This window comes from Stegastes partitus, unplaced genomic scaffold (assembly GCF_000690725.1).
Source record: "Stegastes partitus isolate 25-593 unplaced genomic scaffold, Stegastes_partitus-1.0.2 Scaffold27, whole genome shotgun sequence".
Lineage (NCBI taxonomy): Eukaryota > Metazoa > Chordata > Actinopteri > Pomacentridae > Stegastes > Stegastes partitus.
Genome location: NW_007577758.1, coordinates 1,119,486 through 1,134,847, shown reverse-complemented (window position 1 = coordinate 1,134,847; position 15,362 = coordinate 1,119,486). Strand labels below are relative to the sequence as shown.

General features: G+C 42.2%; 1 protein-coding gene across 4 annotated transcripts in view; it reads left to right on the top strand.

Annotated features, from left to right (window-relative positions):
- LOC103369204 (multiple C2 and transmembrane domain-containing protein 2) overlaps window positions 1–15,362 on the top strand; it is a 54,811-nt gene that overhangs the window by 8,419 nt on the left and 31,030 nt on the right. For 3 of the 4 annotated variants that reach the window (XM_008297885.1, XM_008297877.1, XM_008297862.1), the window contains exon 2: window positions 6,810–7,407. In XM_008297885.1, coding sequence (XP_008296107.1) covers window positions 6,862–7,407 — 546 coding nt within the window. In that variant the 5' untranslated portion in view covers window positions 6,810–6,861. The remainder of the gene's footprint in view (window positions 1–6,809; window positions 7,408–15,362) is intronic. The other variant, XM_008297868.1, reaches the window with a different exon arrangement.

The window sequence follows — 15,362 nt, the reverse complement described above, 5'->3', positions numbered from 1 at the left end:
TAACAGTTATTGTGCGGAAGTGTAATGTGTTTGTAAGAGGAAAAAGTGAAGCAGTAACAGGGGTAGACCAGTGGAGTTTATAATGCAGCATTATAAAGTCTGACTGATGTTGGAATGAAGGACCTGTGGAAACGGTCCGTCTTATGCTGTGTTCACACCAGGTGTGAGTAAAATCATTCGCGCGAATGATTTACATGTAAAGTAAATGTGAAGACGCGATTAGATGCGAGTAAATGTCTATGGTGCGAATCACGCGATTAGCGAGGCGCGAATGACGAGAATTGAGCGAGTTATTCACGAGAATGACGCGATTCTCAATGCGTTAAACATGTGTAACGTGCAAATGACACGAATTCGCGTTAAACGCGCAAGTTGAAAATCTGAACTTTTGCGATCTTTCACACCGCAAGGCCAATCAATGTTGAGATTCTCTGGTGACGTCAAGAACTTGTTTTATTTAGTTTTCTGCAACTACACCGTGAAAACTGATTGATTTACTCACCCCAGTAGCCACATCACTGGCCAAGGCAGATCTCAGCGCTCAGCAGACTGGCTGTCCCTCTCCTCCAGTCCACACACAAGAATGCCACCCTTCAACTTAGCAAGCTAGCGAGTTGAGTTGCTAGCTATCACAATGCTAGTGGGATAAACCTCCGCTGGCTCCTTGTCGCTGTGGTCAATGTTCTCTTGCTGGTGGCCACTCGTCCGTGTTGTTGTATGTGGCGAGGAAAAAACATCGCTCTATCCCAGCGAGCACCTGTAGTTAGTATCCTGGTTATCTTGGTACCGATCCTCTCCAACAGGTAGTCAAACTGGGTCCAGATCAGCTGAAAATAACGCTGGAGGGGGCCATCATCCAGACGCTGCTCCTGGAGAAAGTGGGGGAATTCCCCGAGCTGTGTGTGTTTCTGTGGGGTTCCGATGGACCCAGACACGGCGGCTTCTAGAATCCAGACATGAATCTTGCCGTGCAAATGACGCGACTTATTTGCACGAATGAAGCGAGTAAACTCAGTGCACACATGCGTCCAAATACACGCGAATTCCCGTCTGGTGTGAACACAGCGTAACAGTCTGTTGTTGAACGCACTGCTTAAGGAGTTCACAGTCTGATTCAGAGGGTGGGAGGTGTTTCCTTTGATAGCAGACAGTTTGGCCAGTGCCCTCTTCTCTCCCACCACCTCAGTAGAGTCCAGGGGACAGCCACAGACTGAGCTGGCTCTTTTTAATATCTGTTGAGTCTGCTCTCATCCCACTCAGAACGCCCCCCTCCCCAGCACACCACAACATAGGAAACCACCGATGCCACCACAGTGTCATAGAAGGTCCTCAGCAGTGGCCTGCAAGTACCAAATTCTGCAAGCCTCCTCAGCAGGTACAAGCGACACTGACCCTTCTTATACAGAAAGTCAGTGTTATCTGTCCAGACCAGTTTGTTATTTAGGTGAACATCCAGGTACTTGTATGTCCTCGCTCTCTCAATTTCGAGTCCCTGGATGTTCAGCGGTGGGGTTGTGTGCGGGTTTCCTGTGGAAATCAATCACCATCTCCTTTGTCTTGCTGACGTTCATTTGAAGGTGGTTCTGCTCACACCAGTCGACAAAGTCCATGATGACCTTTCTCACAGTCGTTCCCCTGTGACACGCATCCTATGATAGCAGTTTCATCGGAGAACTTCTGGAGATGACAACTGTCCGTGGAGTACCGGAAATCTGATGTGTAGAGGGTGAAGAGGAAAGGTGAGAGTACTGTATCCTGGGGAGTGCCTGTGCTGCAATCCATCACATCAGACATACAGTCCTGTAGCCTCACATACTGGGGTCTGTCAGTGAGGTAGTCCATGGTCCATGCAGCCAGCTGGTCACTGACCCCCACTCTCTCCAGCTTCACCCAAAGCAGTGAGGGTTGAATTGTATTGAAGGCACTGGAGAAGTCGAAGAACGTGATCCTCACAGTGTTTCCAGTGTCCTCCAGGTGAGACAGGGATTTCTGCAGCAGCTGGATGACGGCGTCATCTGTCCGAATGCCAGGCTGGTACGCAAACTGCAGAGGATCCATGTTTGGGCACACCAGGGGGCGAAGATAGTTCAGAATGATCCTCTCAGATGCCTTCAGTAGATGGGAGGTTAAGGCCACGGGTCTAAAGTGGTTGGGCTCCTTGGGGCGCGAGGTCCAAGGGAACTCTTTCCAGTTTCAGGCTTAGTTCAAAGATGTAGCAGACAACCTGACAGAGTTGGTCTGCACAATCCCTAAGGACTCTGGAGCTGATGCCATCAGGACCTGTGGCTTTCCTGGCTCTGGTCTTCCTAAGCTGCATTCTCACCTGATCCACTGTTGGTGTGAAGAGAGGAGGGGAAGATGGGGGGAGAGAGGAGGGCTCCAGAGATGGTGGTGGTGAGGAAAGTGAGGAAGACGGGGCTGGCAGGGAAGAGGAGCTGGAGGTAGTCAGGCTGGAGGGAGAGGGGATGAAACCAGTATCAAATCTGTTCAAAAACAGGTTCAGCTTGTTGGCCCAGTCCCTATCCCCAGGTTCAGGGTCCCTCTGTTTGCCTTTACCCTGCCCAGATATGGTCTGGAGTCCTCTCCAGACTTCTCTCGCATTGTTGTTCTGCAACTTGTCCTCCATTTTTTTCCCTGTAGTTGGCCTTGCACTCCCTGATCTTTCTTTATGAGATCCCTCTGTACCCTCCTCAGTTCTTCTCTGTCACTAGACTTAAAAGCCCTCCTTTTCTCCAGCGGCATGACTCTCAGCTCAGGAGTCACCCATGGCTTGTTCATTGGTGATTCTAAATTGTCCGTAGGTGAGAATGTGAGTGTGCTTGGTTGTCTGTCTCTAAGTGTAGCCGTGTGATAGACTGGTTAACTTCCCAGGTGTCCTCTGCCTTCGCCGTAAGTCAGCTGGGATAGGCTCCAGCCCCCCGCAACCCTAGTGAGGATTAAGCGGTGTATAGTTGATGGATGGATGAAAATAGTGACATTCATGTGAAAACAAACATTTTGCACATAAGTGTAATAATTCATTTCACTGTAGTTTTAAAGTTTTTAAACTTTAACATTTTGTAACTGTTTCAACACAGTCTATCTGTAGAAATACTAGAAGACTGTTAGATTTTAACAAAGATCCACATTAGATGAACTGCTCCTTCAACACCAATAAGTCATCACTTCACCCACAGTCATTCTGCCATCAGGCCTCTAGTGGCCATCAGACTTTCCCTCTTCAGTGATCTACCATCTCTCCTCCTATGCTTGCCTTTACTGACTGACAGCAAAAAAGATATTTGACTGCAATTCATACAGTACAACACAAAGTATGAACCCAGTAGGAGGCTTATAGGCACTGTTTGCTTTGCGAAATCAGGTTTGTCAGAAACACTGGGCAGGTGCTGCTGCTGTTTGTATTGCAGCACTCATTCAGAGACAACAGCGTTAATAACAGCCCAGTATGCTTTGCTTGCTTTGTCTGTCAGCTCTATGCTCATACCATTCCAAATGCAGTGTCTTTGCACTAGGTAATCTGTTAATGAATGACAGGTGGTTTGTGATTGTGTTTACAGCTGAAATTATTTTTATCCACCTCTTTTATTGACATACATCTCAAAACCAGTTTCACTCCCTGTCAAACTAAATTATTGAGAGAGACTACTGTCTGGTAGGAATACTTTTCATATGGCTAATGAACCAACAGCAACATTTTAAACTAAAAGCACACAAAGTAGAGTGTCCATGCTTTGTACTGCATAAAGGTAGTTATTTTGCCAAGAATTCTGTATAGTCTGTGTTCTGTGCTGACGTAATGACCAGGAAGTGTCCTTATTTTCCCCCTGAAATTGCGGTTCCAATGAAGATGCCTTTGTGTTGAAAGAAGCTCTACCATTCCGTACAACCTTTGAGTAAATCAGTCTAATCTTAAAAGTGCACTCATCAGCTTGGTTTTTCTCATCACATTTTTGAGACTTCTTAAAAGATGATTAGACCTCGGAAACTCCACAAGACTGTAGTGTACAGTGTGTGTACCTTGGTTTTTTTTTTTATTACATTTTATGGCTTACTGTTTACAAAGTTCAGGTGTCATCTTGAACCATGCTCAGTTGTATAAAAGTCATTTCCAGTGAGAGTGTATGGGGAAAAAAATATTGCACATACAGTGTCCCTTTTGTATTTGTGTGGTATTTTCAGCTTAATTAAAAAGTATGCTATTGATAATTGTAATTTATGAGACTCCACCTACAGCACAACATGGTGAAAAGTGCAGTCTTCAAATAGCCTGTGTTTGTGCTACATGTCAAGTATTGTGTATTATTCATAGAATCTGCATTAGGCCCAATTACTAAATACAAAAATGAGTGATAGAAGAGCTGAGTTTACAGCAGTGATCTGATGTTGCCACACATCTGATAAAAGCACTGTGTAGTCACAACACACTGCAAAGACAGAAACAAACTGCAAATTTAAACACAACCAAATACAGGCTACAACAAAAATGTTTTTGTGGAGGCACTAAAATGTAGTAGACATGGCCGGGACACCCTTCTTGTTGCTATGGTTACCCATGAAGTTTATGAATTCGACTATCCACCACTGGTATCAGGTTTTGCGTGCAATTTTTCTGTTTGTTTATTTGCTTTAACACTCTAATGGGATGATTCATATTCTATGGCAGATATATGCTATTTTCCCTCAGGTAAACTGAGGTATCCCAGAATAATTATAGCTCACTAGCAAATATATCTGCAGCAAGTAGATGTTTTTTAAGAGTAAAATTTTCTTTGAAGAAACATTACCTTTTGACAGTTCTTTCGCAGAGCTTCTGTTTTTGTGTGGAACATCAGAAGTTGTTCTCAGGATTTTCCACCATAGGCTCCATTGTACTCCTAGTTGCTGTAGGCGACTTCTACATTTGCTCTTCTTTTAAGCTCACAAACCAATCATTGCTGGTTAGTGTAAAGCACAGGCTACTGGTGCATTAGCGTGAGAATGTCGTAACAACAGACTCAAACTCTGGGATACTTTGAAATACAGAAAAATGTACTGTATCTGATGCTTATAGGCCTGATCTACCATGTGTGAACTTGTTTGACGAGGGCTTTAATGCAGCAGATATTTGTAAAAATCACCAACTCTACCCATAAGTTGCAGTATCTTGGCACTATACCCTTGAGCAAAACAGAGCCATTGGTAATGTTGTTGACAAGACAAAATGTCTGCTGCAAAAAGCCCTTTTTTATTACCCTAAAAAGCAGTCTGCATGTGAATTATTTAAGTTTTTTGTAGATTAGGAATTAGGTGGAGGTGGAGCAGAATTTTTCTAGATTCCTGCTCCACCTACTGTTATTTACCTTTAGTTGCTTAATTTTTGGAGTCACAGTTTAAAGTTCACAAGGTACAAAGCTCACCAAAAATCATACAATTTCCTGCTAAAATGTTTACTCCAAGCGGTCAGGGCAGATAGCTGCCCTCCCTGACTCTGGTTCTACTGGTCCTTTGGGAGTTTTTTTCCCCCACTTTTGCGAGGTGCTTGTCTCTCTATAATAACCATAATAACATTGTAAAATCTCTTCCTTACTATGTAAAGTGTCCTAAGATGACTTGTGTTGTGACTTTACACTGTATCGATAAAATTTAGTTGAAGTGAATTGAATTGGTAAGGCATTGGAAGCTAAAAAATGCCTTGATAATTTATCATATCTCAAACAGCATGAGCTAATTATTACCGTCCAGAAGACTGTTTGCATTGTTGTTTTGTTATTCTTTGTTTCCTCATTCTTTGCTTTATTTTTACTATTCCAACAGCAATATGAGCTCTGCTATATGGATTGTACTGACGCTGTCATTAGCACTGGCTGATTAAAATCGTGTTTTCATTGCCATCGTGATATGAAGAAGTTTTCTTTGCACATACCATGCATGCAAACAATTGAGCTGTCAGTTTGAGCTGTGCATACATGCACCATGCATTCGTTTTATTAGCATCAGCTTCCTCCAATTAATTGCTCTTAGTTTGGTGGCAACTGTGAAGTTAGCTAGCATAATGGCTGAGAAAAGCAAAGAAAATGCCAATATGTTTTTGCTGAGTTTAGAGAGAAATATTTTCAAGAAAGCAGCAGGGAGAATTAAACTTCTTTCTTATCTTTAAAATGTCTTTTTTGTAAAAATGTTCTGATTTATTTGTTGGTATTCATGAGCAATCTGTTTAATAAAAGCATGTTTGATATAATTTATTCCATTTCCTTGTTCGATGGGAATAGGTTACTCAGTGTTTGGGGTCTCTGTGAGCAATAGCTGTTTGTTTATTGCAAGGTGTTTCATCACTGCAAGATTGAACAATGTTGTAGCACATTTCAGATTTTCCTTAAATTTGGCAGGCCTGATGATCACATTGTTTGAATAAGGGGATATTTTATGTAAAAGCAGAATGGTTGCAAACATTACTGTGGCTCACCACTGAATATTATTAGCAGTGAATGCACTTCCATTGCACAGTGACCAGATGTCACAAATAAAGGTCACAGAATTCAGTTTTTCTAAATGTCTTTGATATGTAACTATTGAAAAATTAAACATGGAAAATATCTGCTTTTTGTTGGTTGTCTGTATTTATGGGATGGCTACTGAAGACCAAAATTTGTTTCAGTGCATCTCATCATAAGAATTCATGTTGTTACCTATAACCTGCAGTAGAGGACTGTGGCGCAAAAATTTCCCAACAAGTTTTGAATGTTTGAAAATGTGCGATTGATGATTTGCAGCTTGGTCAGTCAAGCCTAAGATACATGACAGTGATTGATTCCTCTCTCTGTTTTTCACAGTAGCTGTCAGTGATGTCCAGATCTTAGACACAGACTGGACCTCCCTGCCATCATGGATTCCAAGAAGCCGGGCGTGCTGCGGCATCTCCGGCAGAAGATGCTGCCACACCTCCGACGAGGCAAGACAAGCTCAAGCAAGCAGGCCTTCCAGCCTGATCACTCCATGGACCATCGAATGAGCTCCTCTGTTCCCGACATGAGGAACATGAGGGACACAAGGGACACAAGGCAGGAGTACACTCATATCCCTTTCACCACGCAACTTCAGCAGTACCACGCTCCCAGCTACAGCAACCCCTCCACACCACTTGTCAAGCCAGCTAGACTGCTGGTAGGAGGTGGGAGTGGCCTGAACATGGGAGTAGCTGGTGAAGGAGCTGGGAGGAGTGAGCACAGATTGACAGTGCCTGCAGACTGCACAGACTGGGCTTCCTCCCAGGAGTCTTTCAGCAGTCTCTGTGGAGAGGAGCAGAGCCCTGTGGAGACAAACAACAGACCTGTTCGAGGCATGGAGGCTGAGGAGCTGGCTCTACCAGAGATGATGACAATCTACAGCGCAGACAACCCTTCTGTGGAGGTTCCCCAGGACAGCTCACAGGTACTTCATTTGAAATAAAATGAAATAAATAAAAAAAACTGTGACAAATCAGTCCTTGAATCATAAGCAAGGGTCTTTATATAATTTTAAAAAAAGGACTTAAACTTGTCAGACATTAACATTCAGAGAGACATTTTAGGTTCCAAGATTTAGCTGAACGTTTCCATGTTGGATTTAATACCTTTGTACAGTCAGCATCAGTGACAGTCGAATAGAGTGACATTTTTCCCCCATAACATGCAGGTAAAACCATAAGGTACTTAAAAATAAATTGGCTTGCTTATTGTGCATTGGTGGAGTTTGAGGTGTCAGGTGTATTTGCACAGGAGGAACAAAGTTTAACTTGGAGGAGTTACATGTTGTTGTACCTGGAAGTCCATCCTAAATCAATAGTTCACAGCAGCACTGACACAGCCAACTCTGCCTGTGTTTTTATACTGCCTTCATATCAGATTTAAGTCAGTCACAGTCAACAATGACAAGGATGTGGATTTTAGTGACGGTGCCTTACAGACAGGGTCACATTTAGCACTTGATACCAGTGGCGGCTGGTGAAATTTTTTGGTGTTGGGGGCGCAGTCTGCAGATGACCTTTTATTTTTAATCAGAAATTAGAATATGAATAACATCAGGCACAACTATTTACAGGAATGCAAATGTTCTACCTTTGGAGGATATTATAATCATAATCTAATTTAACATTATTAAGACTTACCAGAACTACATTTCAAAACCATTCATCAAACTTTCATCAATATTTACAGGATCTGTACAAACTGAAAAAACACAATATTAATAATGAAAAAAACATTATTTAGGGCTGCAGACTAACTTTTTCACTGGTAGCACCAGTACGACCAACTTTCTCATTTTGCTGCACCTCTCACCTGGTCAAAGGCAAAACATATGACTTGCTGAACATGTGATTTACTGATGCTCCCTGAACGCCCCACATAGCAGGCTGTGGTAGCTGCTTGGCGGCTGTGGTGCTCTGACAGGTGTGTTACCAAAAATTACTTTAAAAGTCATAAACTCGGGCGTTCTCATGTCAGATTTGTCCGAGGTTAAACCCAGTTACATTTTTTCTACACGCGGTCTTTTCTATGAGCGGACAAACAGCGAATGCAGGCGCGCTCTGTTTTTCAGGAGAAGACCTCGTTTTTAAGCGTAAATGCTGCAGTACAACAAAGATATAAAAGTACTACTTTCCACCACTGTGGTCCACACAGCAGCTTCCTGTGCCGGTAACAGCGACACTACTACATGATCATCATGTTCATCAATTCACACACTCTCAAATAAAAAGATCGCAAATGCAGTGTGGAGCCCTGCTGTTTGAACAAAAACTTGACTCTTCTCTCTTTCTGCTCTGCAAACCTCTCCATTACTTTTTGGTTGAAGTCACTCAACTCTGTGAGCAGCCTTTTCTCCATTGACAATGCATTAAAGTCATCACTACAGTAACTGTCACCAAGTAGAAGAGGAGGGGAAAGGCCGTATGGTGGTGTCAGATATGTATTTAAAGCGCAGTCAAAGGACAGTTTTGATATCCAACCATAGAAGACAAAAGCAGGCAAAGACAAAATTAATTGGCTTACAGCGAAAGTGGAATTGCAAGGTAATTCCACCTTGTGGGCTTGGGGTAAGGTGCTCCAGTGTTTTGCCAAGTTGTGTTTGCTGTCTGATTTTTGACTAATCACATGTGATGTCAAATATCTAGCAGAACTGTCAATCATATTTCTCACTTTGTATCATAGTACTTTTAAACTGTAAATGCTGAATCACAGGTTTGCTTTAAATCTTCCTGTCTTGCTTTAATAGCTGTCTTTATCTGCAGTAAGATGGAGACTACAATAAAACAACAAGCAAATGTGAATAGACTATCAGAGGTGTTACCAAATACATTTGAAGACATCACAGATGAAATACTGGCACCAGCTGGGTGAATAACAGAGCGACCATACACAAAATCTGGCATGGTGAATCATTTTGATCAGTATAAATATTATTTTAGTTTTTTAATGTTTTATTTCCTTTTGCGTTTCTTTTTTATTCCCTTAAATCCTGGCACTTCAGTAGAAATCAACTACACTTCTCTTTTAGGTTCTTGAAGAAATTTCACTTCTCATCCAAGAGGCCTCTCCAGTTCTAACTGGCTGATGTGGAGTTTTCGTTTTGTAGTCACTCCAGCTCACATGGCTAATGGCTCATTAACAACCAGGGCTCATGTGACTCAAGGTGTGAATTACTCTGAAACCAGGTGGTCCAACAACAACGACAGTGATCATGGTGGTGAAGCAGCCTGTTTACACAACATAGATGTAAATCTGCCATGTCAGGAGTCACTCAAGATGCTACTGATGGTGAAACTTTCTGGGGAGAGACCTTATCACTGAGTTATACGTGCTTGATCGATGGTGTCACTGACCCCTTCTTCTGTTTAAAGATGCGGTTCCAGTTTGATTGGATGCCTTCTTTCACTCCTCTCTCAAACCATCTGTCCTCTCTGTCTAAAATGTGTACATTGCTGTCCTTAAAGGAGTGTCCCCTATTCTTCAGATGCAAGTGAATATTCTCAGCCTGGTGCTTTAAGGTTCTGATGAGCCCCACCTTGTGTTCCAGTGGGTGGTAGGAATGGAACGGCAGATATTGCTGTATATGTAGGTTTTCTATAGACTTCAATGTTGAGTCTTCCATTCTCCTCAACATGGACAGCACAGTCAATAAGGGAGACCAGACAGCTTCACGTGGCTCAGTGGCTCAACACAGATTCCTTGGTTGTTAACGGACCATTAGCTATGTGAGCTGGAGTGACTATAAACATCTGAAACTCCCCGTCAGTCAGTCAGAGCTATAGAAGCCTCTTGGATGGGAGGTGAAACGTCTTTAGGAACCTACAAGAGTAGTCCAGTTGATTTCTACTGAAGCTCCTTGGACTATCATGAATTAGATGACTGAGAATCTACATAGACATATTCCCTTAAATATTTTTTGCCTGATTTCATTGTGGGTGGGGTTTAGAAGAGACAAGGTTCAGCCAGAGTGCGACGGAGAAGCAAATGAAATGTTGGTTACATTGATTTTCCACAGATGTAATGTATGTGTTGCTGAACCACGTTAGCAAGTAATGAATGTTGTCTGATCACATTTTACCACACCTTTGTTGTGGTAACATTTTTTGCAGTAAGCTCACAAATTATGCCGAAACAAAGTGATATCCATGGTTCTGAAACCTTTTTCAATAGATCCAAGAAAATTGCATCAAACATCAACTTTTACAGTCGTGAACAAAAGTTTACAGACATATTTAAAGAATATGTAAACCATAGCAGTCTTGAGTTTCCAGTAACTCCTATAACTGAATTTTCGATGAAAGAATCACTGGAACAGACGTCTCTTTGTCACAGAAAACAATTATGACAACAGTGACAGGGATTTCAGAAGAAGTTGTGGAGCCACACAAGTACGAAATCCATACATACAACTGTGAACCAAAGTTCTCAATTTTCTACAATGGAGTGACTAAAACACATGCATCTTTGTCACAAAAACCAATTATACATTGTGGTTATTTCACAGATTTACTACAGGTCTTCAGGAAATGTGACAAAATCTGCTGGGTCAAAAATCTATGTACAGCAATGCTAATATTTGGTTTATCATCCACTGGCTATTTTAAACTCAACTAGACACTTTCGGTAGTTGTGAACAAGCATCTGGCAAGCTTCTGGTAGTACCTTTTACCACTCCTCTTGGAAGAATTTGCACAGTTACGCTATTTTTTTTGGCTTTCTGACAGAATATTTTCTTCATCACAGGCCACAGTTTCTTGGTAGGGTTCAAGTCAGTACCTTAGGAAAACCAGTCTATAGCCTTAATTCTAGCCTTATTTAACCACTTCTACCACTTTCATGTGTGTTTGGGCCCATTGTCTTGTTGAAACAAACAACTGCATCTAACACCCAACCTTCGGACTGATAATTTTAGGTTTTCCTGAAGAATGTGGAGGTAATTCTTCTTTTCATTGTTCCGTTTACTTTGTGTAAAGCTCCAGTTTCACTAGCAGCAAACAGTCTTGGGGCATAATACTGCCACCACCATACTTAACCGTAGGTTTGGTGTTCTTGGGGTTAAAGGCCATACCTTATCTCCTCCTTCTTTTCCTCCAAATATATTTCTAAAATTTTTGTTTTATGTGACCACAGGACTTTGTTTCAGAAGGCCTTTTCTGTGTCCATGTGATCAGCAGCAAATTTCAGTTGAGCCTTAAGGTGCTGCTTCTAGAGCAAGGTCTTCCTTTTTCTAGCCTCTTAGTCCATGGTGATGTAAAACATGCTTGACTGTGGACACTGACACCTGTATAGCTTCCAGTTAACTGCAGACCTACATTTTGGTTACTTTTGGTTGGCTCTTGAGTATTCTGACCAATTGTCTCTTAGCAGCAGGTGATAGCTCTTTTTTTTTTCTTTCTTGACTTGTTCAAGTAAATGGTTTCTTTTTTCAGATCTTTGCTGAGCTCCTCAAACTTTCCCACTGTGATGTTTGAGGCTGATTCTAATGAGTGTTTGAAATGGGCCCTCTTTTAATCGGCTCAGAGAACTCAGCAGCTGTAATCAGTTGTTATCACTTATAAGAGTTAGGAGGCCCTGCCACAAAGAAAATATGATGAACACAGCTTTCTACATCACCAAAAACTGATCATCCCAGTTGCTGTTTGTATCATTTTGGACCCAGCAGATTTAGTCATATTTTCAGAAGACCTTTAATAAATATATTGAAAAAACCCCCACAAACAAACAAACAAAAATGCATGATTGTTTACAAAGACACATGGATTTCACTTATTGCATCACAGAAAATTCTGTAAATTCTACGAGTCATTGGAAAATCCAGACTGCCATGATATACACTAATCCCAAAAAAATAAAGGGAACACCAAAAAAACACATCCTAGATCTCAGTGAATGAAATATTCCAGCTGAAAAACTTTATTCATTACAAAATGGAATGTGTTGAGAACAAAACAATACAAAGATGATCAATGTAAATCAAAATTGTTATTTCATGGAGGTCTCGATTTGGAATCACACTCAAAATAGAAGTGGAAAATCACATTACAGGCTCTTTAGTGGAAATTCCTCAAGACAAGTCAAAATGAGGTTCAGTAGTGTGTGACGTCCATGTGCCTGTATGACCTCCCCACAACACCTGGGCATGCTCCTGATGAGGCGGCGGATGTTCTCCTGAGGGATCTTCTCCCAGACCTGGATTAAAGCATCAGTCAACTCCTGTACAGTCTGTGGTGCAACGTGGTGGATGGAACAAGACATAATGTCCCAGATGTGCTCAGTTGGATTCAGGTCTGGGGAACGGGCAGGCCAGTCCATAGCATCAATGCCTTCATCATGCAGAAACTGCTGACACACTTCAACCACATGAGGCTGAGCACTGTCATGCATCAGAAGGAACCCAGGGCCCACTGCACCAGCATATGGTTTCACAATGGGTCTGAGGATCTCATCCCAGTACCTATTGGCAGTCAGGGTACCTCTGGCTAGCACATGGAGGGCTGTGCACCCTCCAAAGAAATGCCTCTCCACACCATTACTGACCCACTGCCGAACGGTCTTGCTGGAGGATGTTGCAGGCAGCAGAATGTTCTCCACGGCGTCTCCAGACTGTCATTTCTGTCACATGTGTTCAGTGTGAACCTGCTCTCATCCATGAAGAGAACAGGGCACCAATGGAGAATCTGCCAATCTTGGTGTTCTCTGGCAAATGCCAATCGCCCTTTTGGTGTTGGGCTTTCAGCACAAGCCCCACTGGTGGATGTCGGGCCTTCATACCACCCTCATGGAGTCTGTTTCTGACAGTTTGAACAGAAACATGCATATTAGTGGCCTGCTGGAGGTCATTCTGCAGGGTTCTGGCAGCGCTCCTCCTGGTCCTCCTGCACAAAGGAGGAGGTACCCTCCTGCTGCTAGGTTGCTGCCCTCCTACGGCCCCCTCCACGTCTCCTGGTGTACTGACCTGTCTCCTGGTATCTCCTCCAGGCTCTGGACACTGTGCTGAGAGACACAATAAACCTTCTTGCCACAGCTGGCATTGATGTGCCATCCTGGATTAGCTGCACTACCTGAGCAGCTTCTGTGGGTTGTAGACATCACCTCATGCTACGTCTAGGGCTGAGAGCACTGACAAAATGCAAAAGTGACCAAAACATCAGCCAGACAGGATGAGAACAGAGACATGGTCTGTGGTCACCACCTGCAGAACCACTCCTTTATAGGGGTTGTCTTGCTAATTGCCTCTCATCTCCACCTGTTGTCTGTTCCATCTGCACAACAGCACGTGTTTCCTTTATTTTTTTGAGCTGTGTACATGGTCTTTATATATAAACCTTTGTTCACAACTGTACTCAGTGAAATATTTTAACATCTGCCTGCTGAGGATTTAGTAAGATGCGATTATTAGACAGAGTGCTGTAAAATTATTGCAGACATCCATAGTGCCAAGAGGATGAACAATTGTTCAGTGTATATATATATATATATATATATTTGATTGCATTTTAGAGTACTTTAAATTACAACGAAATACCTTTAAAAATTGTTCCCTTCAGCCTCAGTTGTGCTTAAAATTCATTCAGTCCTAATTAGCAAATGTTTGCATGCTAGCACAGTCAACCAAGGTGTCAAACATAGTAAAGATTGCACCTGCTAAACATCAGCATGTTAGCATGCTGACATTATAGCACCACTGAGGCAAAGTACAGCCTCCTCGAGCTGCTAGCATGGCTGCACTCTTTTAGTCTAATTGGCCTTGCCAACATCTAGTTTTTAGACAAGTCAAATAATATTAACTAGACTTATAAAATACCTGGAAATTGTGTATAATGTAATAGATATTTTTGACAGATAGCTATCAAGAACTAATTGTATTGTTTTTGTTTGTTTGTTTGTTTTTCAAAACTAAACAAAAATCCATGTGCCTTACAGCAAAATGTTAGTCAGTCATGATCGTACGATGAGGAAAACTCTTGAAATTGTAGTTACTCTGAGCCGCAAAGAGGGCGAGAAGGAAAGCAAATTCCCTTTTTTCATTATTAAATTCTCTGTTCAGTCCCCTGGACATTGGAATTTTTAATCAGAGGATTTGTGCTTGTGCTAGAAATACCGAAGAGAGAGCAGTTCCTGACCTTTAGCTGATCAGCAGACTGAAACTTCACTTTTTCATTATCTGGGACTTTACATGCTTTTAAAATCCTCTTCATACCTTCATATGGTATCACATGATAGGTTTTTGAAAAGTATTTATGTTTTTCTCTGCAGTATGATAATAATGATTTCAGCGGTCACGTGCTAAAGGACAAGGACAACCAAAATGTAAGTGCTGCACTCCGGGTTGGGCAAATTGGGAGGCGATTCTGTCGTTAAACTGAAATATTTTTATTAGTATTTATAGTGTATATCTCAGAAAAAAGCATTATCATGCTGTATCATGGGCTTTATCCTGAGCTGCATCTCTACGGTCAGAAGGACTCTGCTTCTGTCAAGTGGCTGTGTTTTGTGTTATACATCGTGCAGACAGCAGCCTTGTGCTTTGGCAGACAATGACTCATGTCAAAGTTTAATTCCAGATTATTGTGCCCTGTTCAGGACATGATGGGATGGTGGGCTGTTTGGTTCAGCGTTCAGCGTGTGTCATCCTGGCTTTTGTGGCCGGTCAGGGTTGGGACACTAAGCCGGGTGATTCCAGGCGACTCGAGTTTTTTCACTGAAAGATGCATGGTTTTGTGGAGAGGCTTAATAGTGATTAAATAATCCATTGCGTGGACAGGAAGCATAGACTGACAAAGAATGCAACAGCATAAACCCTTCAACTGAGTGCGCTTTTTAAAGAAGCATTTAGTAGGAGTAGTAGAAACATGGGCAAAACAATACAAGTAAAAAGTA